Genomic DNA, 24,764 nt, shown 5'->3' with positions numbered 1-24,764 from the left:
CCCAGGCTGCCCGTACAGGCTGTGACCCGGCAGCAATATGGAATATTCAATCTTGGGCCTATACTAACATAACCATGTCATCAAACCTTTTGTCTCTTCTGAGCTGAATAAATCGTCTGGGTTCCTAGTCTAATAGGGCACGCAATAGAACAAACTGCAACTTTTACATTGGCATCTTCCGTGGGTTTTTAGATCGTCATATCTTTATTTCTTGAACAATTTCAACAAACGAGGTCTTAAATTCGAGCTAAAAGATGCAGCTATTGGCCGCTGGTTCCAATTATGACATCTGTCTTTGTTTAGGATACACAATGGGTGAACATAACTGGTACCTTAATTTGTTGGCTTACTGTATATCTAGTAAAACAAAGAAAAGATTCCTTAATTACAAGGTATCTCTTCTTTACTTTTTACGGACCCCTGAGGTCCGTTTTCTTTGCTGTTACGGGCCCGGTGTAACGTACCCTTACCCCCCTCTGTAAAAGTCGGGGTAAGTGAGGGAGTGAAGGAGGGGTCGAGGGGTGAAAAGAGGAGAAGCGGATGGGCTATCGAGATTAGAGAGGAGGGGGACGAAGACAAAAAGAAAAAGAAAGGAAGAGGGGAGGAGTAGGAGAGAGAGGGAGAAAGAGATCGAGGGAGTGATAGGCCCCAAAGGTGTAGGCATAAGAAAGAGTAAGTGCAGAGTAAGAAAAAGAAAGGAATGAATAACGAAAATAATAATTATCATGATTATTGTTATAGAAACTAAAGACATAATAGCACTAGGCAGCCATTCAATGGTGCCGGAACCTTTACCCAGTCAGGTGTATTTCACACCTGCAAAACATAAGTCTCCCAATTTCAAAAGCTTGCCGTTGAATGTATACTCTCATGAAAATTGATTGGCAACATTGTCCAATCAGCGCTCTAATCGGACACACTAGAACAATAAACCATACAGTGCGTTGTGTATTTCACACGAACCCAACACAAGTCACCTTAATTTCGAAAAAGGGACGTTGAATGAACATTCTCGTGAATATTGATTGCATTGGCAACATTTTTCCAATATGTCAGCGCTCTAATCAGAACAATAAACCCTACAGTGCGTTGGATGCGCCTGAAATAATTATATGGGTGGTAAATAACTTAACTCGGCGGCTAAATTGTGCCTTTTGCGCTTTCGGCTACTCAATCACACCCGTGGGCTCTATAAGAACAAATGGTACCTCTCGCTCAAGTAGGCGCTTTCACGTGACTTTCGTTTGATCACTTCCTGGTATAGCGTTAATACGCTGTCAGGTCATTTACCGATATAATGGTGGAACCCGTTTGTCTTGAACAAAAAGTACCTCTCGACGAATAGCTTGTTGGCAAATCAAATCAGCACAAAGAAACAATGAGTTACGTAATCTATTTCACCTCCAAGATATACAAGCTCCTTGATCATAATCGTCGTAGTCATCATTGTTATCGTCGTCATTGTTGCAAAAATAACTTATTGGTACTGCTGTTTGCATCTTATATAGATAACTTTCAAGATCCGTGGTGGCGACTTGATCTGGGGAAAGAGTATGACGTTTCAGTCGTAAACATTTTCCCTGTTGCTGATGATGACCCTAGTGGGTTTAATGGTAATTATGATTTTAATATCATCCACTTTGAATATGGATAACTCATTTGGTTCCGACAAGTGTCTCCATTGCCGCTTAGAGCCATTACGTGCCTGGTGGTCAAATAAACTCACGTGTATGACGTGCATCACTTCGTAAGTGTGTGTGGGATGTGAACATATTATAGTGGCGTAAATTTCTTTGGGGAAAATTTGGGGGATAGATGTTGGTGTAAAATCCCCTCGATTACAAAAGCCAAGTTATGCCACTGATGAGGTACCACCTCGCCCATCTCTTTATATCATTGTACAGAATTAGTGCAGAGTTTGATCCCGGGAGTTTGATACGCCGAAAATCACAGGACAAAGTTTGTAGTCATTTAGAAAATAAATTTGAGCGAAAACAGTTTCGAATGTAACGCTTTGCCGTTTTGAACTTAAGCAGTGCTACGCCGGGAGCGCTACAACATTAAAAGAATGATTAGAAAACTCGTTTTTGTGTGTATATATTTCTTGTTCATTATTTTAACTTCCATATTTATTTTCTATATTTATTTCATGTATTTGTGTTTCTGTGCTAATGCTGCTCAGCTGATGATATAGGTGGTGTTCAAGTTTTTGTTGGGTCTTGCGATGAAACCTTAATCGACCAACTGAATTTGTGTGGTCAGGCGCCTGCTGATATACCAACAAGTGACATTATGTTCCCGAATACGATCCTCGCCGAAGGTCTTACTAGAATACCAACGTCAATTTCGTGTACACAAGCGAACACATACGGCCGATACGTTTACATCCGACTTGATACCTTGAACACAGCAACGGCTGTACTGCCCATATGCGAAGTTGATGTATACGGCACAGAGGGTACGTACAAACACAGGGTCTCCCAAAACTCTCCTTACCATTTTGAATACCATATCTCTCACTAGTATTAGAGAAAAATCCCAGAGGATGATTTGGGTACTACCCAACACCCCACTGGTTAACTATGCAGAGCAGTGTGAAGAAACATGACACCACTGCTCTGTCACTGCATAGAAGTGCATGGTTAAATTTGAATTTAGACAGTTATGTTTACACTAAAAACACTGTCAATATGGTGGTCGATTTCACATTTTATGTTATCTACAAAAGGTGTGAATTATCCTTTATACACACATTACTTTATCGACCAAGTAATAATGCCACACATACAATTTTAAATTGCCACAATTGTAAAGTGGCAGTTGAAACTCTGAGATAAAAGTTTTACAATGACGGGAAGTACTTAAATCATCCTCTGGAAAAATCCAAATACATTTGAAAAGAGCAAACCTCTACAATTTTGCTGATACAAAACTTGACATAATTTTCTTCTACATTGAAAAGCATTCTGAGTAGTCATGGCCGTTCAACTCCAGAAATTCAATTTGTTTATTGTCTAGATAGGGGATTAATGAACAGTTACACCTTGAAAATTTGGATAGGTACGCAGGGCCGGATTTACCATTGGGCCAGATGGGCCCGGTCCAGGGCCCTCAAATTATCCATCTTCACTTCTCAGAGGTACTAAGAGTGCTTCCATACAAAAGGCATCAAATTGTGCCTAAATAATTTATATCATCTATCTCGTTTACATATAGTAGAGAGGCCACTTTGTGTCATTGGCACATGACACGGGCACATGTCTGCGGGTAAAGATACTGCATGATAGAAAGGCGTACAAAGGGTCTATCCCTGAAGTTAATGGTCATTGACATGTTATCAATTCTTTGTATACCAGCTACAGTCAACCTATACAAAGAAGTATATTATTAGGCGATGACGCAATGAATGCGGGAAGTATAAAACCATAGTCGCCACTCGGGCACTTGTTTGAGTCCACAGGTATTCCGAAAACAGCCTTCAACCCCGAATTCAGAGGTCGATTTTGGGTTGTTACATGCAAATACAAACTAATTATATCATGAAAAAACCCACCAAGAGGACTACGATACTTATTCAGAGCCAATCTACATTCTCTTATTTACAAAAGCCGACGATCAAAGTAAAATTATAAAAGCACCAAGACCAGATATCAACGTTAAATCACGGTAAGCCTAAAATCGCATCGAAAACGCCAAAATGCAGTCACAAAATTTATAATATAACTAAATCACCACAACGAATTGTAACGTAGGTATGCAGAAAAGAGTTGTATTAGCAGTTATAAAGTATGTGCAAAAAGATTTGTCTTTGGCATGTCGCTTTCTTGAAATATCGCCAAAAATATGAAATTTTGGAAAAACGCCCCAAAATTTAAAACAAACACGAACCTTCCAAAATAAATATATATTAGCACTCGGCGGCCCAGTCACTACCTGTCGCTGTGATTTGGGGTAACTCGTTGCTTCCCTTCTCCAGATACCTGTACTTCAAGGTCGCTCATACCCCATGCCTGCTTAAAAGCATTTAACAAAATTTAGTGTTATAAACTATTCACTGTTTTTTCCTACCACAGTACCATTCGGCAGTGAAACGACTATATCTTTTGCAAGTCCAACATACAGTGCTGAAGAAGCTGATGGCAATGTTCAAGTATCGGTTGAAATAGACGGACCAGGCTCAACTTGTGCTGGAGTCGGTAAGTTCACGAGACCGTGTAATTGTGCTAAACACAGCCAAATTAAAAAGTCGCCACTTACTAGTTTCATCCTCATTTAATCAGAGTCTGATGCGTTTATGACAAAATATTTTATAGGATAATTTTCTATATACTTTCATTCGAAGGTTGGTAACAAATTTGATATCAAAAGTTTATTCATCGTGAGCATAGGAACCGTTGTTTGGAAATTCGTGCAATTTTGACAAGGGAGTTGTATCACGCGGTTGAGCTAGCGTGAGTGTCAAGAAGCCGGCAGGTTAATCAATTCAATGGGGTATAGATGTGGGGTGTGGAGGCGTGTGTGTAGCTGTTACACACGTCTACTGAGAGGTCTAATTTCATTGTCATTAAAGGTTTACCCATGCATGTCAAAATGCAAATCAAATACCCCGCTCTTCTAATTGTGCGCAGGCAAGTATACAATGATTACTGTACGGGTTGCTTTTGGCCACATAATAAGCTGATACCATGCATTAGCTTTTGCGTGTTGAATTCGTAATTTGTCATTTTAAAAATATTAAACGATGATTAAACTTTTGATATCAAATTTATTTACAATTATGTTGCCATAAACTCATCAGACACGATTAAATGGGGATGGAACTAGTGGTGACTTTTTAATTTGGCTGTGTTTATTTAAACAATACTATTGAATTATTCTCATTTTGCTATTTTGTATTGGTGCTACAACAACGCTTACAAAAATTGCTGTACCAGTAATAATAAATAAGTAAATAAATAAATAAATAAATACATACATACATATAGAAATAAATAAATATAAATTAATAAATATATGAATATATGAATTATTATAATAAGATTACAAGGAAGACTTTTATTTTAAATGGTTACACAATTGAAAAAGTAGAAATCAATCATAGTTTTATCATTTTGAGCTGTAAATATGCCAAAATACATTTGTTTCACCATAAAATGTCATTAGCAAGACAAAATGCTATAAGTTGGAGTATTTACACAATGTTTTGCTGCAATAGACATTCATGTGTTGGTTTTATACATTGGACATGTAGGTCATTTTTTTATTTTGACTTTATTTGTGTCGTAATTTTGTATAATTTGTGTGTTTCTGTTCTTTTATTATCCGATTACCCAATCAAATACAATGACAAAGCACTACTAAGCAAATAAAATTTATTCTGGTAATGTAGCTTGTTGACGAAAATAAATCATGCAACCTTGCATCTAGTCATAAACAAGTATCCTATTTACTGCAAAATAATGCGATTATTTGGATATTTTTACAGATGTTTACACTGAAGATGACACTGCCATTGCATCGGGTATAACACCAGATCAAAATGACTATACTGCGATATCCGAGGTAACTCCAACCAGACTAACCTTCGACCCTACCACTACGACACACCCCATTAATATTTCCATAAATTCTGATATGGAATGCGAGGAACAGGAACAATTCAAAGTGGTTTTAAACAATCCAGAGAACGCCATACTAGGATCGACATTAGAGACAGAGGTTTCAATTAGCGATGATGACTGTAAGTTCATTTGGTTTGGAAGTGCTCCTTCATCATGTTCATATATTTACAAAACAGTAAAAACACAGACACAGTCAACAGTACATGTAATTAATTTTTAAATGCAAGTCAACGTCTTAATTATGTGTGAACCCTCATGTAATTTGATCTCTGAAATGCAACGTAACATTCTCGGTAACAGTGACAATACGGCCTGTGGGCGATAAAAAAGGCCCATACCACTCAGTTACTTAATTAGGCACTGGAAACGATCGAATTCGGTGTTGAAATTAGCAAAAGTCATTTCTTCGGTATAATGTCAGAAAAACTATAATGCTTGGTATTGGGACTATGTTTTTTTCAAACCCTGTGAAATTTAGGCTTCTAGTGTTTAGGGAACAAACCAAAAGATCGATGACGTCCTATAAACGAAACTAGTTTCGTTTAGGGGGGAAGGGTAAAAATACTCGATTACGTTTGTACAAAAACATCGGTCTGAAGATGTGTCATTATTATTATTACGTCAAAATTTTCAACATTTCATTATTACGTTTCTGGCAGGGAGGGATGGGGTCGGCTGAGAAACGAAACTAGTTACGTTTATAGGACGTCATCGATCTTTTGGTTTGTTCCCTTATTCAGAGTTATTTTTCGATTTTCACAGGCTTCAACTTGCACCGTGAGCTTTTTGGTGGGTTAAAGTTTTTGCTTTTCAAAGGAACATAATTCGTTAATCTAAAGCACATCATGATCATATCGAGCTATATGTAATAAAAAGTGGGTAATGGTGAATCCATATATAAAGCAGACCAAACAGACAACAACAACAACAACAAACGAGGTTTCAAGCAGATAAACTGCTCTTCTCCAGGGCCAGACAACAAAATATATAATCAAACAGCGAAAACTACATGTAGTTTAAAAACAAATTCAAATCAAAAACTGAAGGCAAGTTCAAATAGAACTCAGTAGCAAACAAGACAACAAGCTCAGAGCAAACTAAGCTGTGTCGTTACTCTATGAAAGCAAGTTCAGTGAATTGTTTGGTCTGCACAGTGATTTTCATCACTTGTACACTTTTGTACTGTTTTCCTTGTGTTGGCTAATTGACCATTTTTGGACATCGAACTTTGCCTGTACCTGCATTGGTTGTTTGGTTCTTCATGTCTGCTTATGTGCACAGTGATTTTCATCACTTGTTCCAGTGCATTTTTGTATTCCTATTGATCTCTGTTGTTTTTGCAGGTTTAACACTTCTGTGGGCCTTGGAATAGGTAATTTTTGGTTATCGAACTTTACCTACTTCTATGCCTATATTTGTTGTTTTTTGTCATGCCTAATTTTAACACCGGGATTTTTTTAAAGGTATATCCAATCACTATTTTTTTAACTGACATCACTGAAGAAAAATAAAATCATAGCCTTATATTTTGACCGAGAAAATGAATTTCATAGCAAAAAGCTGCTGGGTTTTCCCAAGATTAGATTACCATAAAAACGACACAGTAATCTTTAGCGGGGCTCTGTGTAAAAATTACATAGATTTTTCATCAATTTTGAACTGTCATTTTCGCTAAATTCAAAAAATATTTTGACGTATATAAAATTTAAACAAAATTCTCCACCTCCTAAACAACACCAGCTGTACCACAATTGGGTATCACGAATCGTTATACATCATGTGCAGTTAATATTCGTATATTCCTTTAAACATAGGATGCTTCAGTTTTTACGCCCACTCGGTTATTTCAAAAAGATAATTAGACTTCCTTAGAATATGCAATAATTAGCTTTAAAATCAAGTTGTTTTTTACACATTTTAAAAACGTTTGGCCCGATCACGAATGCCGCTGTGGTGCGAGCCCGTTATCCATGTCATAGAGGTCAGTGAGATAGACGAATAACAGTTTACTATAAACCACCCATTTTTAACACGTGAAATACTTCAGGCGATTCGCCGAGCGCGTCAAGTGAAACGCTTGGATTCTAAATGGCCATATTAATGCAGTGATCACAATGTTATGTACTTCTATACACATCATCATGACAATTTTTCCCAATATGATTTGACCAAACACTGTACAGTTTTGTTACTATTGCCAAATATAAAAATGCACGTTGGAAATTTTGCATTTCAGAGATCAAATCCAATTGAGGTTTTTCATGTCCAGTGAGGACATCAGATGTATTTTAAATGTTTATATCATGCAGAAAATTAAAATTTAGTTTTGCATTTTTCCAAGACAATGCCGCATAAATTTTCAGGTGTTATGTTCATAAACAGGCAACGCACCCCCCCAAATGCCAAAGGCCCAAAAAAGTCCCCCTTTTTGACCCAAAAAGTCTCATAGAGAGGGTTTTTATGCCTTTTTGGTCCAAAAATGTCAAAATCCGCCCCAGTCCAAAAAAGTCAAAATTAAAAAAAAAGGTCCACTTTTTCAAAATCAGCATTCCAAATAAATCCTGGCTACGGGCCTATTCATAAAGCAATTTTTACTCGCGTTCATGATCACCATTACACCAAAAATCGTATATGTTATCATTTTGTTTCCAACATGAGGATGCAAAATGGGAATAAGATACTTTTATCCGTTACCTTTTATAGCTACTGAGTACGCCTTTGAAAATGCAAATCTAGTCATTGCTGTTCAAGAACAAGGGGCTCCTATACCGATAACGATTGTTCGAACTGGTCCGGCTGATGCCCTGAATGATCCGGGAAGTGTGTGTAAGTACCATTTCTTTGCTATGTTGTATATAGGATGGAGGCGTACGAATCTTACATTTATTATTGTTCTTTTCTCTTCGCATTTTTGTTCCACGTGCGACAGTTTGTGATAACAGCCTTATTTCTCTTCTCCTTTGTTTCGTCGTCCTTTTGTTCTTCCGTCTCACCGGGTATCTGATATTATATAGTTCTCCATTATGTCGAGTATTATTTTTGTCTGTAAACACTGTAAACAAACTTGAATACTTTTGTAGACCTATTTCAATACATGTATGGTCGGCAACTGGCTTGTAAATGGTTAAGCACAGTGCAAAAGATTCATTTAAGAATATTGATAAATTGATAAAAACACACCGTTTCGGGTATTACACCCTTTGTGAACAAATGTATTTTAATACATGAATACATGAATGCTTCACACAATCACCATCAAAATTACATGCAACATTGATACATAACAGAACATCAAGCCCGAAATACATTGCTGATAATGACCTAATACGAGCCGTCTGTTTGCCTTTGCCAAAAGTATTCATTTCAGAGCAGGAGAATAATGCAATAAGAGAAACAGTAAACTTCGACCCAGAAGAAACATCTAAAGAGGTTACCATTGAGGCATATGATGACAATATATTTGAATCAGACACCATGTTCAATATTCGGCTTGAGACCATAGGACAGTGTGATGCTCTAGCTGTTGATGACAGAATGACGACAGTCACCGTCACGGATGATGATTGTAAGACGTTTCGAATAATTCAATAAAATAGGGTTTTTTTTATCTGTATAACTTTAGTATAGTAATGATTAATTTAATCTAAATGATATATTGAACGATTCGGCAGAAAAATATCCATTAAATCCCCACATTTAGAATCGTCGTTTCCCAGGAAAGCAGCAGACAGTAGGCCAGAAAGTAACATGAGTAGGTTTATAAATTTCACCTTGAAGGCATGGATAGCCTTGCAAATAAAGCTATTAACTTTCCCCTAGACCATCTAATATGCCATTCGCATTAGTAGGAATCCAATTGGTGGTCAGGTTATACTCTCATTTCCACATCTGTTTTTTACAGTGTGGTGTTAAGCAGTGGCGTAGCGTGAGTCATCCAATGGTGTGTGGGGGGGGGGGGGGGAGAGGGAGGTACCGGGTCGGATGGGGGACAATTCATTTTCGGCAATTTTCCTATGGAATTGTCTAAATTTTCAAATCGATGGGGACGGTGGCTACCCGTGCCCTAATATCACTGCGCCACTGCCATTGACATGTTGGTGTTGGTGTGGTGTTTTCTCGATATCTCGTTGTATATTTTCATATGCTTGGATTTATACACATTGTTTTTTCCCACAACGTTACCGAGCATTCATTTTGACCCTGTTCTTAAATTAAACGTAGCACGATTCTGTTTTGATGATGAGAACCTTGACGACAATGAACTTGTGATTCCTGAAAGCACTGACACATATCAGATTAAAATTCGTCGAGATGGAGACTTAAGAGATAGGACTGTAGGTAAGTTTGATTGGATTAAAGAGCCACGTGTTTCTTGTTTTAGCTATTTACTTTAAAACAGCAGTGTACATTACGAGTGGGTTTTGAAAAGAACTTTCTGTTTAATCATGCCTATTCGTTTAACTACTCAATTACAAATCTCTAAATCCCTTTCTTCTTGTCTATTGATATTTTGAATAGTGTTTATCTTTCCCTAATAGATTATGATACTAAATGAACAATCAGCTTGAGCAGTTCGCACTGCATCTCATAGGACAATAAAGCTATAAATTGTGTGCGGTATTGCTGGAAGTAGGAGCTTCTTCATGATGCGTAGGATGCGCGCAGGACATTCGGAACGATTCTCACCCCCAAGAGGTATCAATACAGAAGCTTCATGTTTACCGCCCGGCATGATCATATTGTTGAATGGGCTGTTTGTAGCTTGCGCCACAATATTTACACATTCCCCGTGTGACCTCGGGGTCATTGCAAATGTACGATAATGTTAGTTGGTATATAATTTGTGCGGTAACTGTGTGTCACTAATCGGTACATATACAAGGATTATCGTATACGGTTTACTCAAAATGCGGTATATTCACTATAAACACGCTTTATGATATAAAGTATTATTTTGCTTGAGCGGGAAAGATAGTCTAGTTGCCGGCGTCGGGTATACATAGAATGGTTTTTTTGTTGTTGTTTTTTATGATGATGATGACATGGACGTACTGATCATTATGTATGATGCAAACTCATAGGTGTTGTGCGTTTGGCAATTTGGGAGGGTGGAGGTTCAAAATGACCCCATAGGATTATACGGGGGTCAAAATTTCAAATTGCTCAAATACCCCTTTCAAATATATCAAATCAACCTGTTAACCGGTTTGCCTCAAGAAGTCCAAAAATACCTTTTCAATGCGACCATTGGTTCAAAAGGTAAATAATGAATTTGTACAGAAGTGAAAATTGTGTCAAACTGCTCGTCTACTATAATAGACTTCTCCGTAGTCCACTTGCCCATTTTGCATAATCTGGCTATTACATTTGAGCATAAAACTCTGATTTATATTGATTTGTGTGCAACTGATAGATTTTCACATCTGTATCTGATCTTTTCAGTCACCGCACTCCCTCTGTTTGTTAGCTTCTCAAGTGGACTACTGACTTTGCCTTGCGGTTAAGATTTTTAGAACGGGACTCTATGGAGAGTTAAAATTGGCCATGATGTAATGCATCTTTAAATGGATCTGCCTTGTGATTGGTCGCCCATATCTCGCTATGGTTTAAATCTTCCGGGCCCGCGCCATTACCATTAACTACACCGTACACAACTATCTGTGGTATTTGCGGCGCTTTTGTGTTGACGCGAAAGTTAATCTCTCATCAAACATCTAGCGCGTCTTGTACTGTACCATGCTTAGTACTTGTGGTTAATGGACTGATAAACAAGTATGCTTGACAGTGTGTTTTTAGAGAGCAAAGTCCCGGGCAAAGTTCTGCTTACATTTCAAAGTCCATAGTCGGATTTTCGTGGTTCGCTATCAATAAACAGGTAGATTCCAAAATCAGGATTGTTCAGTATTAAAGTGAACCATTATAATTATGCAAGATAATGTTGCATTCAATTACTTTTATTGTCACTAATCATCTGATATTCTTAATTCTTTATGACCATTTTACTATTGAATACTTTAATTTTAATAAACATCAGTATAATTTTGAGTTCAACGAAATGGGTTCATCATGACTAATTCGACTATGGCATAGTCTACACCATAAGTCTATCCATAGCAAATCTAAGTTTCCAACTACAACCCTCCAAAAACTCAATACTTTTGAAAAACCTTACATTCGCCGCTATACCCAATGCTGCCCCATAGACGTCAGTACAAAACGTAACAATGACTGTCAAATTGGAACGATTTTGTTCCACACAAATTTTGGCCCACTTCCCAATGTCCGACTGAGCTGCAATTTTGACGATAGTTGAATGAATGTTTGAACTTGCTGCATCTACATTGACAGCTATGTTAATTATTTTTTGTGGGAATTAGAACTTTGCGTTTTTCCCGAATTTTCAAGGTCCTTTGGACATTGCGTGTGCACTACAGGTCTCGAGCTTGATTTTGTCGACACTGTGCCTTTTGTTCTGTGTAGCCATTGAACAACCCTAATCCAAGCATATCATGCACTTTGGGTTTACACTTTCCAGGAATCCATGGCCCTGAAGTGTATATGTGCTAGTGTCATTGGTTATTGTTAAAAGGCAATAAGGTGTGTAATTGCAATATTTCCCCTGAATAGGAAAGACTCTCTACATCGAACCATGGATGCTGGTGGTTCGCAATACTGTTAATTTTGGGAAGGTATCTTCCAAACCCAGTTCGTAATGAAATCGTAATATTATACTTTGATCTAATAGTCAAGAAAGGCAATAATCGCATTTATATGTCCATAGGTCTTGCCCATGTTCTCGGGTTAAGTCAATAAGATAACAAAATGAAAGTTTTGCCCCCTCCCCAAACAATCCTGTTCACGAGGCGGAAATGACATCCTATATCAAGTATTGGGTCTCCTTTATAACACCCATACCGCAAATGTCAAGATAGCACTGTTTTCCACACAAAGTGAACACATTTTGTTTAAAGAATTGCCTTGAAACTCCTAACAAAGTTGTCATTTTACTTTACAAGATACAGAACGGAGATATTTAAAAATATCGAAAGTGCAATATTATTTTTCAAGTATGTTTAACCATTTAAAAATGGTAGTGTAAATCTTATTATTATACTTTGATCAAATATTCAAGAAAGTGAACACGTTTTATTTAAAAAATTGACTTAAAACTCCTAACAAAGGTGTCATTTTACTTTAAAAGATGCAGCAAGATATTTAAAAATAGCGAAGGGGCAATATTATTTTTCAAGCATGTTTTAAAATGGTTATATACATGTATATATATAAAGTCAATAAAGTGCTTAACTCGTATAAGAGGGGAAAATAATTAATTAAAAAAGAAATAAGTTGTAATAACTTGTAATATCCATCTTCCTTTGGTCATACTTTAGGCTATAATTGTCCTAATTGTTCCCCCCATTTTATCAGTAAAATGGCAAATTTTCGCGCGTTTACCGCGCATTTGTCTCAGTAAAGTTAGTTGAGGATAATTAAGGGGATGGGGGGGCTTTTTGACCCATGCTCGATCCCAATTTAGCGAGACTAGCGCTAGTATCGAGACTCACACATCCAAGTCTTCCAAGTCTTCTATTCTCCAAAGGCGGCAAAGGACCAGGGTATCAAATTGACTGATTCCACACCCGCGTGTCTTTTTTCAAGATAATTTCTTTTCCTTTTCTCCACTAAAAAGAAAATAATTTTTCATGTTTTTCTCTGATTTATTTTTCATCATTCATGTCAACAGATATCTCCGTGCAATCAACAAATGACGAATACAACAGAGCTCAAGAAGGGATAGATTTTACGATTTCCCCTAAGTCACTTACATTTGAAAGTGGAAAAGATGAAGCATTCATCACTGTAACCATCACAAATGACTATTACAAAGAAGACGGGGAGACCTTCGCATTAATTCTTTCTGATCCTGAGGGTATACCACAAAATGTGAAAGAACCAAATCGGATAACGGTGAAAATAACTGATGACGATGGTACGTATGAAATGATCTTCTAACACGCGGGTAACACGCACACAAAATTGTAAAAAAATACAGTGGCTTTAACACTGTTTTTAACTCTTACTTAACTGAGACAAGTTGACAAAGAGGGACGAAATCTTAAGTGGCAATTGATCATTATTATTTGATCTCGTATTCTAGTGTATGTAGTTTTATATGTTGTGCAAGTGCTGTATACCCCGAGTGTCCCACATTAGCTTCAGTTTCATCCAAGTGTATCATGGAGAGCTGATAATTTAGTACATAAATGCGTCTACCTATAGGTCGCGGGTTCGATTCCAGTGTCGACGCATACGCCTATTCTTATCGGTAGATTGCGCATCATCTCGCGCAGCATGCACTTTTTAAATCAAGATAGGAAATATTTTGAAAATCAGGTGCAATGAGCGGATTTTATTCAGTAAGCTAGCGGGTCAAATGTCTTGAATCACGCCCGGGAAATCAAGGTACCCTTTTGAGCGAAACAGGTAAAAAAATATTTTCCTAACATCATGAACATACTGAACTAACACCGCACTTCACAATATGACAGCAGGCCTAATGGAAAAAGTGCAAGTGCAAATGTTCGTTATTTTTCGGCACTTTGTAGATTTGGACACATATTGACTCTTGGCAATGTAAACATTACTCTCTTACACAAGACACATGGTCGTGATGCTGAAGAGGTACCGGTTTATACGGGTTCAGGAAGTTATTTCATGCATGGGGCCGGGTTTAATCGGAATGAATCGATTTGAAAAGATCTACTTCGTTTTTCTTTGATAATGGTTACATGGGGTGGGTAATCTGTTCTAACTGTTGCATGTTGTTATGTATATACTCAGTTTCCTCATGTATCACTAAATTGATCCCAAAGTGTGTTTTTTTTTTTTTTTTTCAAGATGGGTGACGCTAGCGGGGATAAGTATCATTTGATGTCGTGTTCCAGTGCAGGTTCCAGTGTATGTTGTGTTGTACATGTTATTGTGCATGTTTTGTTTAGGTCCTATACCAGAATGTCCTACATTAACATCGGTTTCAACCATATTTATCATTGAAAGCCGATAATTAGTTGTTAGGGAATCTGTCTAGAACGCGGAAGGTCACGAGTTCGATTCCGTGTCGCTACATTCTTGATTTTGATAGTGGGTAAATGTTCTTTCAGGGATATTGTTTTCCGCGAGTAAATGGTAAGCTTTACGTGTGACGTCATTATAATGCTTAATTTAGGTGACGTTATCAAAATGTAGTAAACTATCAATTTCAGTTCGACTTGTTTTAAGTCATTTAACATTAATACTGCAGTTTTGAAAATGACAAATTAGGACTTCCCACTTCGGCTTCGCGCCCGGAGTGCTTTGCGACCTTTTAGATGGGCTTAAGACAGCGTGATAGTTTATACGAGGCATTGCGCACTGCGCAGTGCTTCTAGTTTCGTGTTTAGAGGGAATAGTCAAATGCAAGTTGGACAGATTTGATATTTTTCCTTTCGTCATTCAAATTGGTATAACTCGCCATCGTCGTAGTCGTATAGCTTCATATGAATTATGTCTGACTCTTTGTGATCCTTTTCACAATAGAGTTCCACTTCTGCCTTGCCATATCGATATAATCGGTAAAGGCAGTATTTCAGACATGTCAATCAGATCATTTATTCATCGAATAAAACAAAGTCTGTGTGCAAATCGCAGACTTCAATTTACACATTCCATTGCTGGATTTTTACCAATTGTCAGTTAGGCTGTTTTATCGAAATAAGTTTGATGGATCAGTTGCATAATTTATGAAATTAATGAGCCTTATCACATCTTGTCAACAATAACCTAATTGTCACTAGAGGACAGTCCTATTTAATGGTACAATATATTGGACAAATCTTGCATATTTCAATCACTTTTGACAATTGACATTGTTTTAATCGTTTGTTTAATTACATATATTTATTTAACATTTGATTTTGTTTTCGTTTTGTTAATGTTGCAGATATATACCGCTTTGTACCTAACTACTACAGCGTAAGCGAAGGAGGAGGTTCGGTTAATGTATGTCTAGAAAGAGTAGGAGCTCTGTCTCAAATGACTACCATAAGTGAGTAATATAAATATTTTATTCCGGTTCTGAGTACGTAACCTTGTTCTTGAAATTAATATGGGTCTAGTGTAACTTGGAGCATTGGTATACGGACACTATGCTATGGACTTAACATTAGGGTTGTTGAATGCCGGACGATAGAATAATCCTATGCGTATGGTCGTGGTTATCGCATACCGACAGATTACAGACAGGCATAGGCGTTTCTGGTGGATTGGTGTGTGATGAATTAGGCTTGTGCAGTCCATTTTTGTTCTTGAAACCCCCTTCGGCAAAGAAACACACTGCCATCTTTCGGTTATCCATAATTACGAGAAGTAAGCTGATGGTGGTTGCGATTGTTTATTGTGGTATAGATAGGGTGTGCGTCCCAGCTCAGCTGCAAGTCCCTGATTGTTGCTAAGTGGTTCATATGGTGTGTATTGAGCCACAGTGGTCAGCGAATTCCTGTAAAGTATGCTGAGGCTTGTGGGTTAATGTGTGTGTGTAGCGACCTAGAAATTACTTTGATTTAAAGCGAATTATATTGACTATAGAGACCGAAGTTACACTCATTTTCTTTATAATGATGGCATTTGTGGCCCACCTTGTTCGCTACACGGGTTTGTTGAATCGCCAAAGGTATTTATGGGTTGTCTGGGTCATCTATAACCTGGTACAGCTTAGGGGACATTTATTCATCAAATGACTACAATAATGAATGCGACTTAAAATAAGTAATTATTACATCTGTCATTGATTTAACTTTATGCCCCACCTAAGTACGAAGTAAATCTGTGGCATCGGGGGTCAATGCTTTGCGTCACACGCACTGCGTGTTAAAAAAAAACCGCGACACAATAAAGAGCCTGGTTCGCTAGCCGCTCGGCAAGTACAAATCGCGCAGCAGTTGGCGCGCCAAAGAAGCATTTACACACGCATTGCAGTGAAATAATTATTCTCATACTTCCAGTTTCCGAGGTCTATTTACTTTGTACTTCTGAGTTGACGAACTATCGAGCGCAGTTCGATTAACAGGATCTTGCGTGTGGCGAAACGATATAGAGTAAATAATTTATCTTAATAATGAATAGCACTACTATAAGGCGATTCGAGTTCTTATTGTCCAGGACGATAAGTTGTGGTCAACAACTTAGTACAAGCTCTTTCTCATGTCATGCATACAATTCTCACAAACTTGTATTTCTTTCGCATCAAAACAGATCTGTCAACGCGAGATGTGACAGCACAAATTGGCAGAGATTACCGGGTACCGTCAGGTGGCATTACGGTAACATTTTTTGCTGGACTATCGGAAGCTTGTACGCCGATTACAATTGTAGGTGACTCTGTCGCTGAATCAGCAGAGACGTTTGTGGTACAAATAGTAAGCGAAGATATTGAGACAGAATATAACACTCAAGCCACTGTTAGCATCCATGATGATCCTGATGGTACGTATTTCTAGAACGACTCATGAAATTTCAAAATCTTCTTACTAGCATAGTGCGCTATACTATAGGTTAATAGAAATAATCAAGTTAGTGGCATTAACTCACAAGTATTTATTTTTGCTGTTGTTATTGTTGTTAAATGTATCATTGTATGACATACTATCATGTCTTACATTTATGCAATATTTCAGTATTCATCAGCTTTGCATCAGAATTCTACCGTGTAAGAGAAGACGAAGGGAAAGCTGTGGTGTATATCACAAAGTCTGGAGATATTCGTCAGTCCGTATCGGCAAGTAAGTATATCATGTAAGAAATTTCAAATTCATTTATAATTATGACAGCATGTACCTACCGGACTTTTTATTTTATTTAACACTATATAATTATGAAAAATCACCCTGTGCCAAGTAGTCTTATATCTAGGCCACTGCCCACTCTAACTAGTTTAACGTTGTCTCGTATTGGAAATGTACCAAATGTACATCAGCAGTGAACACCACCGGTTACAAATCAGAAATTTCCACTACAAATCGGAATCTAAATTACCCTCTTTTTAAATTCAATAATACATCAGATTAGAGGAGCAAATATGTATTTATTTACCCAGTGATCAATTCATTTATATGTTTCCCCTTAGCGATAAGATCAGCTTCACTTACCGCAGATGAAAATGATTACGATAGTGTGTCAGATGCCATCCGTATTCCATCAGGCGCTTCTACTATATCGTATGAAGTTACTATAAGAGATGATGCTGACGATGAGAGTGATGAGCAGTTTGAGCTTATCTTATCTGATGCTATCGGTGGCATTATATCGGATGAAGACACGACCGTAACCATCCAAGACAACGATGATCAGATGCCTGAGATCACCGCTACTGGTAAAACTTGATTTATGTTAAAAAATGTTACTTTGTTTTTTTAAGTGCAATAAAACATTATACGGTCATGAATTTAAATCTTAATAATTTATTGAAAAGTGTAAGTAGGCACAGAATATTTTACCGGTTCATGTCTCGTGGACATGCGCGAATATTGGGAAGTTTTAAGATGTTACAAGATGCAGACAATACATTAATTATTTCAATATGAGTTCAAAGGTTACAATGATTATATAAAGTATCCAATAAATATGTGAGTTGGCCAACCATGTTTTGTATAACTTGTCATATGTAAAATGATGATGGTAATGATTATGATGATGATTATAATGATGATGGATGTTAATAATTTCATTGTTGTTTTCGCAGGTATAAGTGGTGGAGCGTTGGTAGGGATCATTGCTGCTGCGGTAGTAATAACCATAGTTACTGCTCTCGGTATTGGCCTGTTTTGTTTTTACCTCATAAGGAGACGGCCTGCTCAAGTTGTTACTGCTCCTCCAGGACAATACCAATTGTCACAGTATCCAGGAAGCTATGTTGGCGGACCAATTAAACTACCATCAAACAGAGAGGTGATTTCTTATTCTTTAATACCAATCGTTTTCCACAAATAACACTAACCCTATTAGATCATAATTATATACAAAACAATACAGCACGAAGCGCCTGCAAGTACAAGGCCATGCATTCCACGTGTACTGAATGTGATTATCACGATTAGGTCTGAAAGATCTTACCAATATGAAATACCTTCACGCATTCCTGCACCCCAAAGGTAGCCATTAGTTGGGTCCTCGTCGGCTCCATCTCACCTAAAATGTGAAATGATGCGGTCTTGGAGGGTATTTTAAACTGCATTCTTTCACCCGTACTACACGTAAACAAAAGAATGATGACAGTTTACAATACAAAAGAATCTAACATCGAATTTTAAGCGGCTTTAATCCACCCAATTGGGCAGTCACAACACCAGTTAGGTGCTGCGGGGACCCAATATAAAATGGCCGACCAAATCCTGACCATGACTTGGCTCGTTGGATTCGTCTATACCTATTTGCACTGTTGACTCCTTCTCATCGTTCTCGCTTCGTTCTCAGTGATTATTATTTCGAAAAATCATATACATTAAAAGTGCTAAAATTTTAATGTAAATTGGACTCAATTTTGGAGATTCGCAGCGAGCGATATTCAGTGTCTATGGCAAGTGCAAAATCGCTCACTCGAGTTTGGGCAAGCGGTGGCAAACTAGGGCGATTGCTCGCCTCAAACGGCAAGGCCTGCAATAGCGATTATTTGTGATGAAAAATGTGTAAAATACAGATTTTTCACTAATTCGCCCCACAAATTCTTACCAGATATAAAAATTCGTAAACAGTTAACAAAATTTGACATAATGATATAGGCCTACTGACCCATAGCACATTTCAGATATGATAGTTGGTTTTTTTAAACTTTTTATCAGGGTTAACCTGAAAAGATCGCTATATGAGACTATTTTTTAGTTTCTTGATTATGATATCTGAATTCAAATATTACATTCACATTTAATAAACGTCAGCAACTATTCCATCAATCAATAATAATGGTCCTGATTTATCCTTCTCAGTCATATCTTACAGGTCAGCCACCTCCACTAATTTATAACAGCTACAGATAAATTGAGGTAAGTTGAAAATAATAATAAATTAATAAAACCCTTGTCCTCAACAGTGATACCTCAGAATTTTCTATCAACATGGTCAAGTGTGCTAAATTATTGCATTTTTATGATAAACCCCCAAACTCATGGGATCAACTTCTGTGATTATTCAAGAAACATATTATTTTGACGTATTAAACCGAATATCAAACGTCACTGCACATTATATGATCAAAAAAATTACAGTGTGTGATTATGCCAAACCGACAAGGCCTCTGCACACATTTCAAACACGCGATATGCAGGAGGGGGGGGGGGCGTGGTGTGCCCCCACCACCAAAAAAAAAAAATTGCAAAAGTATAAAAAAGTCCCCCAAACAATAATAATTTGCTAGCGTAGCCAGCCAAAAAATCGTGTTTTTTGGTCAAAAATTTTGGTAAAGAATAAATAAATAAATGTTGGTGATTTAACGTGCGCTTCAGCTAGGCATGACCAAGTTATCAGCACACTTATTCCGCTGCCATTGGAATATATCAGAAACATTTCCGCGTCACCAAGTCCGCAACTGATGCGCAGGTACTCTCAGCGACTTAGATTGCGATTACCCCCAGCAGCCCCCCTCCCCCATTTTACACCAGGGTGGAGTGAAGCAATTGGGAATTAAGCTATCTTGCTCAAGGACGCAACGCAACATACTGGCCGTGGTGGGGCTCAAACCCGTAACCTTTTCGCGCCCTAACCATTGGGCCACCGTGCTTCCCGTAAGCAAATTCCACTTTTCACAAAATCCCCCCTTGTTAAAAAATGTCCACTTTTTCGAAATTAAGCACCACCCCCACCCAATAACAAAAATCATGCGTACGGGGCTGGCAATATGTAATTTCTTAGTTCCGACCAAAGAAGGTCAAACTTAGACCGGGTGCCAGGCGTAGCTACTCCTGACTTTTGTCAGGAGTAAATCGTCGGACGTACGCCTGGCGGAACTTACGCTGACCATCGTTCACACTGCCACTGCTCCTGGCAGCGCCTACCGCTACATGTACTAGCAACTTGCGCCGACCAAGTTCCGCTGGGCGTACGTCCGACAATGTTAACACAGCTGGTTTATTGTTCCAACCAAAATAAGGTCAAATTTACACCGGGTACCAGGCGTCAGCAGCATTCACATTTCAATTTACGCCTGCCGGAGATTACACCCAGCTGCTACAACTGATTTTTGTCAAGAGTAAATCGTCGGACGTACGCCTGGCGGAACTTGTGCTGACCATCGTTCACATTGCCACTCAAATGTTAAGGGGGTACTACACCCCTGTGGTAAATTTGTGACTATTTTTGCATTTTTCTCAAAAAATAATAACATGCTAGTAATAAAAGTTATGTATATTATTGGGGAAAGGAATCCAATTACTACACAGAAATTTCAGTGTTTCAAGACAAGCGGTTCAGTATATATGATAGGAAACGAGGTACATCCTAGGGGTACCTTATTTCTTACTATAAATAACAAACCGCTTGTCTTGGGTCACTGAAATTCCAGTGTAGTAATTGGATTCCTTGCTCTATAATATACATAACTTTTGTTACCACTGTGTTATTAGTTTTTGAGAAAAATGCAAAAATAGACACAATTTTATTGAGGGGTGTAGTACCCCCTTAAAGGGTCCTGAAAAGCACTTGTTAGGAAGTATACAAATCATGTATTTCTAAAATTTAAGTGATAATTAATCCGCGAATGCACAGATTTTTGCATGCTGGTTTTAGAGTTGAAAAATGGTTAACAACATTAACACTAACAAGTATTGATCATAATATTTCAGAAACAAACCTCTCCATAATCAGCGACGTACTGCTGTTGGTCGGCTGACTGGTGAATCATGTGCTTTTTCCAGACGTTGACATTGTCTACTTTATCATTTAGGATATCTATATTTTGGAAAGTTTAAGAACCGTTAATGGCGGGGGCTGTTTTTTCTCTTGATGTACATGGCTTCCTCCATTATAACATTCGACCCCTCGTGGGAAGCATAGGGGCATAGACAAGTGACAAGTGATAATTATGTTACATGTCGTAACTTTCAAGTTAACTACAACTGAACAGTTGGTCATTTTCCGTAGCTGCTCTGAAGACTTGGAATAACACTGCTAATTGCCCAGAACAACTCGGAGGCGTTGTGGATTCGTCTGAATTGTTCAAGAGGAAAATCTTCTGATGGCAATATCATGATTTAACCCTGGAATGAATCAAGCAATGTTTTTTAACTTGGTCCTAGTCTTTGTGCCCCAAGGATTCTGTTTGTACAGGAAAATACTGCTCTATACAGATTTTCCTAAGGAGACGATAAAATCAGAACGCGTCCGATGTGTTCAAACATATTTTGAACACATCTGGCAAGTTCCTGGGCATAATTCCTGGGCTCAAGCTAATCATAAAATCGCCATCAGAAAATGTTCCTCTTGAACACAAGGTGTTCTGAACACAAAATCGCATGAGATACCAGCTGAAATCCGTACCTTAACCATGTTAACATCAGAGTCTAGTCACAGATTTTGGTCTATACTAATGATCAGCTCGTAATAGGCGGGAATCATAACGTCGTGGATTGATATAGAATTGCGTACACACAGTTGACCGCAGCACCTATGCGAACTGCGCTTTGTGGAATGCGGATTGCGTAACTGACCCGCGCTTTTGTTAATTTACGCGACCGTATAAATAAGTTTGGACTTTATTGACTCGCGCAATAATAAAAACAGAATAATTCCCGCCAATTACGAGCTGATCATAGTATAGTCGTGCTTAGAGAATTCTTAAGACTTTCTATTTTAAATCATGACAAATGTAAAATAACATATTTTTGATAATTAATGTTAACTTGGGTATTATTTTTATAGTCTTATGGTGAAAATGAGTACTAGTAGTTGTGTACATTGTTTTGCATATTACAGTAGCCTATACATAGCATTTAATGTACATATTTTTTTACGTTTTATTGGTTTTCTTACATAACTTTGTAGTTGTGTATATCATTATAATATATTTTAATTCAGTTATTAACAGTGTGTACTTTCATTTTGGACTAAATTAAGTCCACCTTTCTAGAAGATTTCAAAGAAAATACAGAGTGTGTTGCAAATATGATTTTGAATTCAGGAATCATCCATTTTTTTAATCAAATGAAAGCAATGTGTTTTGCAGTATAATATTTGTCATTACTATTGTATGTGGGTGGGGGTGTTTGTACTTGTATATATGTCCAGTAAGGTTAATCATGAGAAGAATGCATTGTATTGTAGTACAAGGACATTTTAGCTTATGCATATCAATGGATTAGTTCAGACTCTATTGAAATGTTAAGCTAGACAAATTCACCATTATGATTATGAGTGTTTTGATTTTTTGGTCTTAATAGAGTAGTCAAATAGATTTGACAAGTTCCAGTACACGTACACTGACTGTGGCCGACAATTTTATGATTAAAAAAAATAAAGAGAAAAATTAATAGGAAAAAGGACCCCAAACTTGAAATTATTTTTATGGGTTGACTTTTCATCGCAAAATTGCAGGCATTTTAAGTTATCACTGTTTTTTTTTAAATGATGGCAGCTTCCTACATACAGAAGTTCAATTGACGCGCACCATTACGTGTCAAGTAAACCCGTGAAAGTGTGCCTATTTAGCAGATAAATACATTATGCAGCTATAATGTGGCTATTATTCACCTGTCAATTTTCAGCCCCAGGGTACGGGGGGGGGGGGCGTGGGGAGGTGCGGCTAGGACTTATGCCGGGGCTAAATTTCAAAAACGTTAAACTCCCCGACTAACTCTTGGCCAAGACCCCGACCGACGGGCCAATATTTGTTTGTAAAACTCCGGCTAATAGTCCCAACCGCAGCTAACCAGGCAATTCAGTGCTGTAAACCCCCGGCTTTTGCCTTGGCTCAAGTCATCACCCTCCCAGCTCTTTGGACTTGGTCAAGGTCTGGAAAGGTACGACCCATCACACATGGCTGGCCCTACAGGGACAAGATTTGGTTTGGTGTGATACGCCCGTATGCTAAGTGAAGATTTGTTCCATGTTGCAATACTGATAATAACAATAAACAAAATCTATTCAGACTGCATCCAGTCTGTCCTAAAACATTATATCTATTTGGATAATGATTTGGAAATTCAAAATCATATTTGCCACATAAAGTGAATTTTCTTTGAGGTTTAAAAAAGTGGCTATAATTATATATAATTATATCCACAATGAAAGAATACACTGTTTATTGTAAATAGTATTCTATAATTGTTTTCTTCAACCAAAAATACATTATAGAGTTTGAATTGTTGTTTATAAAGAGCTGTGTGACATGTTTCGTTAGGAGTTATGAAATGTTTGGTGAATTATTACGGTATTATAAATATTGACATTCCCACTCAACCTTCACATGCATAAATACAAATTAAACACCTGAAAGTGATTGTCATTCACAAAAGCATGGACATCCGTGGAGCTGAAATTTTCATCTTTTGGCAAACTTGAGCTTACTCTCGGTAAAAAAAAAGAAACATTGATTCATTCAGCAAAATCCAGAATTCGGGATAACATGCTCCCTAATCCAGTGTATAGCGGTAGAAGAGGGATATATAAGTACCCAAACTAATATGGCGATAAAGGCTCTATTATGAATAAAAAAGAAAGGATGTGCTGGGACAATGTTGTCAAAATAAATGACATTATATTTTATTAATCAAATGATCAAAATTGAAGATTAAAGTTTACGGTGGTGCAAAACATTTTGGTGGAAAATCCATTGTTGTGATTCTCTCAAAAACTTGTTCCCAAAGTCGGATTCCTTCTGTCAGTTCCATTCTAAGTTTACTTTTCTTGTAAACACCTACCAAAAAGTAATAATTACCCCTTAAGGAATGGCCATTATTACAGAATCGTATGCATAATTTGAGATATGCAGTGGAAGCAGAATTTATTTCTGCGCATTATGACAATATTGATGCCGCAGCATACCTTTGAATGAACGTACCCAATATTTTAAGGTTGCAGATCATGCAGATTGGCAAGTTTTATTCAGTATCCATTCACGAACTG

General features: G+C 37.6%; 1 protein-coding gene across 1 annotated transcript in view; it reads left to right on the top strand.

Moving 5' to 3' along the window:
* The window catches only part of LOC140148829 (uncharacterized), a 40,469-nt gene extending 16,004 nt beyond the window's left edge, over nt 1–24,465 (top strand). Inside the window, exons 7-21 of the mRNA XM_072170907.1 lie at nt 1,509–1,613; nt 2,183–2,458; nt 4,074–4,196; nt 5,486–5,740; nt 8,325–8,447; nt 8,977–9,186; nt 9,843–9,959; nt 13,366–13,611; nt 15,601–15,705; nt 16,911–17,141; nt 17,333–17,437; nt 17,782–18,027; nt 18,397–18,602; nt 19,637–19,693; nt 21,488–24,465. Of these exons, the coding sequence (XP_072027008.1) occupies nt 1,509–1,613; nt 2,183–2,458; nt 4,074–4,196; nt 5,486–5,740; nt 8,325–8,447; nt 8,977–9,186; nt 9,843–9,959; nt 13,366–13,611; nt 15,601–15,705; nt 16,911–17,141; nt 17,333–17,437; nt 17,782–18,027; nt 18,397–18,602; nt 19,637–19,687 (2,399 nt within the window). The 3' untranslated portion in view covers nt 19,688–19,693; nt 21,488–24,465. The remainder of the gene's footprint in view (nt 1–1,508; nt 1,614–2,182; nt 2,459–4,073; nt 4,197–5,485; nt 5,741–8,324; nt 8,448–8,976; nt 9,187–9,842; nt 9,960–13,365; nt 13,612–15,600; nt 15,706–16,910; nt 17,142–17,332; nt 17,438–17,781; nt 18,028–18,396; nt 18,603–19,636; nt 19,694–21,487) is intronic.
* The last annotated feature ends 299 nt before the right edge of the window (nt 24,466–24,764 follow it).

The sequence above is a fragment of the Amphiura filiformis genome, chromosome 1 (genome assembly GCF_039555335.1).
Source record: "Amphiura filiformis chromosome 1, Afil_fr2py, whole genome shotgun sequence".
Taxonomy (NCBI): Eukaryota; Metazoa; Echinodermata; class Ophiuroidea; order Amphilepidida; family Amphiuridae; genus Amphiura; species Amphiura filiformis.
Note: the sequence above shows the minus strand (reverse complement) of the source record. Positions and strands in the feature narration are given on the sequence as shown.